At 33.2% G+C, this 2,048-nt stretch overlaps 2 protein-coding genes across 2 annotated transcripts in view; one reads left to right on the top strand and one right to left on the bottom strand.

Annotated features, from left to right (window-relative positions):
- The window catches only part of LOC118745699 (tetratricopeptide repeat protein 30 homolog), a 5,676-nt gene that overhangs the window by 3,174 nt on the left and 454 nt on the right, over nt 1-2,048 (bottom strand). The window lies entirely within an intron of this gene.
- On the top strand, nt 1,544-2,021 carry LOC118745710 (tetratricopeptide repeat protein 30 homolog). The gene is made up of 2 exons (XM_036479327.1): nt 1,544-1,754; nt 1,812-2,021. Exons 1-2 carry the CDS (start codon nt 1,695-1,697, stop codon nt 1,992-1,994), a joined length of 243 nt encoding a protein of 80 aa, XP_036335220.1. The 5' UTR covers nt 1,544-1,694; the 3' UTR covers nt 1,995-2,021.

Raw genomic sequence — 2,048 nt, 5'->3', positions numbered from 1 at the left:
GATTGTGGCTCAATGGCAATATTTTTCCGTGAAAGGCAATTACATTTTAGCTTTCAAAGCCATTTTATTTCATACCAAAATATTGCTTCTGTCGCAAGCGCTACGATTAATTGGCATTAATTTTTTTTAAATGGCACTGTGTGCCGTCAAGTTAGCTCGAATATGTTATTTTGCAGTCGAGAAATGTAATTTTGAAATTTTAAAATTACTATGGTGTATTTTTCTCAAAAACATATGCCTCAAAACATATGATATATAAAAAAATATAATTCATTTATAAACAATATATGATATAATAAAATAAAATGTCTATCATACTTGGGCGTACAAAATTTTGGATTCTTATTTATCTTTCGTGACAACTGGAGAGGCAATTATGGAGGATTTTTTTTTTATTTTACAAAATTTTATATTAAGGTCGAAAATAAGGCAATAATTTTTTTGTAGTAATTTGTTCAGGCAATTAAACTCTCTTAAAAAACGCTTATTCATTGGGTAGAGACTTTGGCCATTGGTTGACTTGAATTTGTTTTAAAATTTATTTCGGAGGTTCCATTACCACTATTCATTGCCATTACCATTATTATTACGTACGATGACAAATACGAAAACGAATACTAATGGCTAGGCTAGAATAAACATGAAATAATTTTTTGATGTAATATTATTTTCATTTAGGCCCTATAAAGATTAATAAATAGCCAAAATAAAATGTTTTCCTTGCTTCTAATTGGCATTTAATCGGGGTTTAACAACAAAAAGAGATTAAATTCAGTCGTATTCTACTTTTTCATGGGAGCAAGTTTTTTCAAACAAAAAAAAAAAAAAATACGCTGCAAAACGAACGTAAAAATTGTCTTTTGGCGTGTCCCATATAATAGACAATTCCAAAGAAAGGGTTAGGAGCAATACGAAGTTATGCAGTACGAAAGGATCTATAAATGAAACGAAGTAGTGTGGCCCAGGCGAACTCCATGAACGCAGTTCAAATATTAACTCACAGAAGATACTGGTCATGGCAAATATTTATTAGCTGATGGTTAGTGTGGGTCTGCTTCTCTACTGTTGCTACTAGTTAATAATATTTTATATTGGTATTGGTTTTTAAATTCCTCAAAACGCAATTTTCATGTACAATATGCAATAAAGTTTTATTTTTTGAAGTAACCACTTTTTTTTACTGGCACAGGGGGACTTGAAATTTAATGAAGTGAAAAACCGGCACCATGCGACACCTCTCTTCCCTCAGAAACGGCTGGACAAATTTAGATGAAATCCATAGTAGTACTAAAACGTAAAAAAAGTTTTTTTTCGAATCTAGTAACCGCATCAAAGAAACGATTTCGTTTTTTAAATAACGGGAATGTAATCCTTTGAGGAGTAAAGATTCAAATAATTCTGACCACTCCTTCTATTTTTGCCATTTTTTTATATGGAGTCGGTGCACTGTGTGACGTAATTATTGCAATCCGCTTATTTTTGTGTTAGTGCTTTTGTTCGGGATATTCACCGCCGCATTTAAGTCAGTTGCTAATGGCAACAAATTTGTAGTAACAATAACACCGGCTGCATTTCGTATTTGTAAGTATATGAATTACATACATAGTTACAGGATTATGCCAGAGAGTGACATCGGACCAAGTAACTCAGAAAATCAGATTTTTGATTAAGCAGACTATTTACAGTTATTCAAAATGTTACATCAAGGAATAATACTACGAGAAGGACATGTTACGCGTACCATTTATAATTTGGTAAGAATTCTTTTCATACAGGTTTCAGTCAGGTTTTGTGATATTTATGTCCTTTAGATAAAGGACAAGCGTTACGATGATGTAATCGAGTGCATGGTGAATTTTGGCGAAGCAGCCAACACCAGAGCTGGTCTTTCCACATTGGGCTACTGCTACTATCACGCGCAGAAATACGAGGAGGCTGCAACTTGCTATGAGCAATTGTGTACGCTGGTGCCGAAGGAAGCGAAATATAAGTAAATTGGGTGGATTAAATTCAGTGCAAAAGAGAAGCGACTTAATGAAAAAACTCCA

Source organism: Rhagoletis pomonella, unplaced genomic scaffold (genome assembly GCF_013731165.1).
Source record: "Rhagoletis pomonella isolate Grant_MI unplaced genomic scaffold, Rhpom_1.0 Rhpom_scaffold_00001, whole genome shotgun sequence".
Lineage (NCBI taxonomy): Eukaryota > Metazoa > Arthropoda > Insecta > Diptera > Tephritidae > Rhagoletis > Rhagoletis pomonella.
Note: the sequence above shows the minus strand (reverse complement) of the source record. Positions and strands in the feature narration are given on the sequence as shown.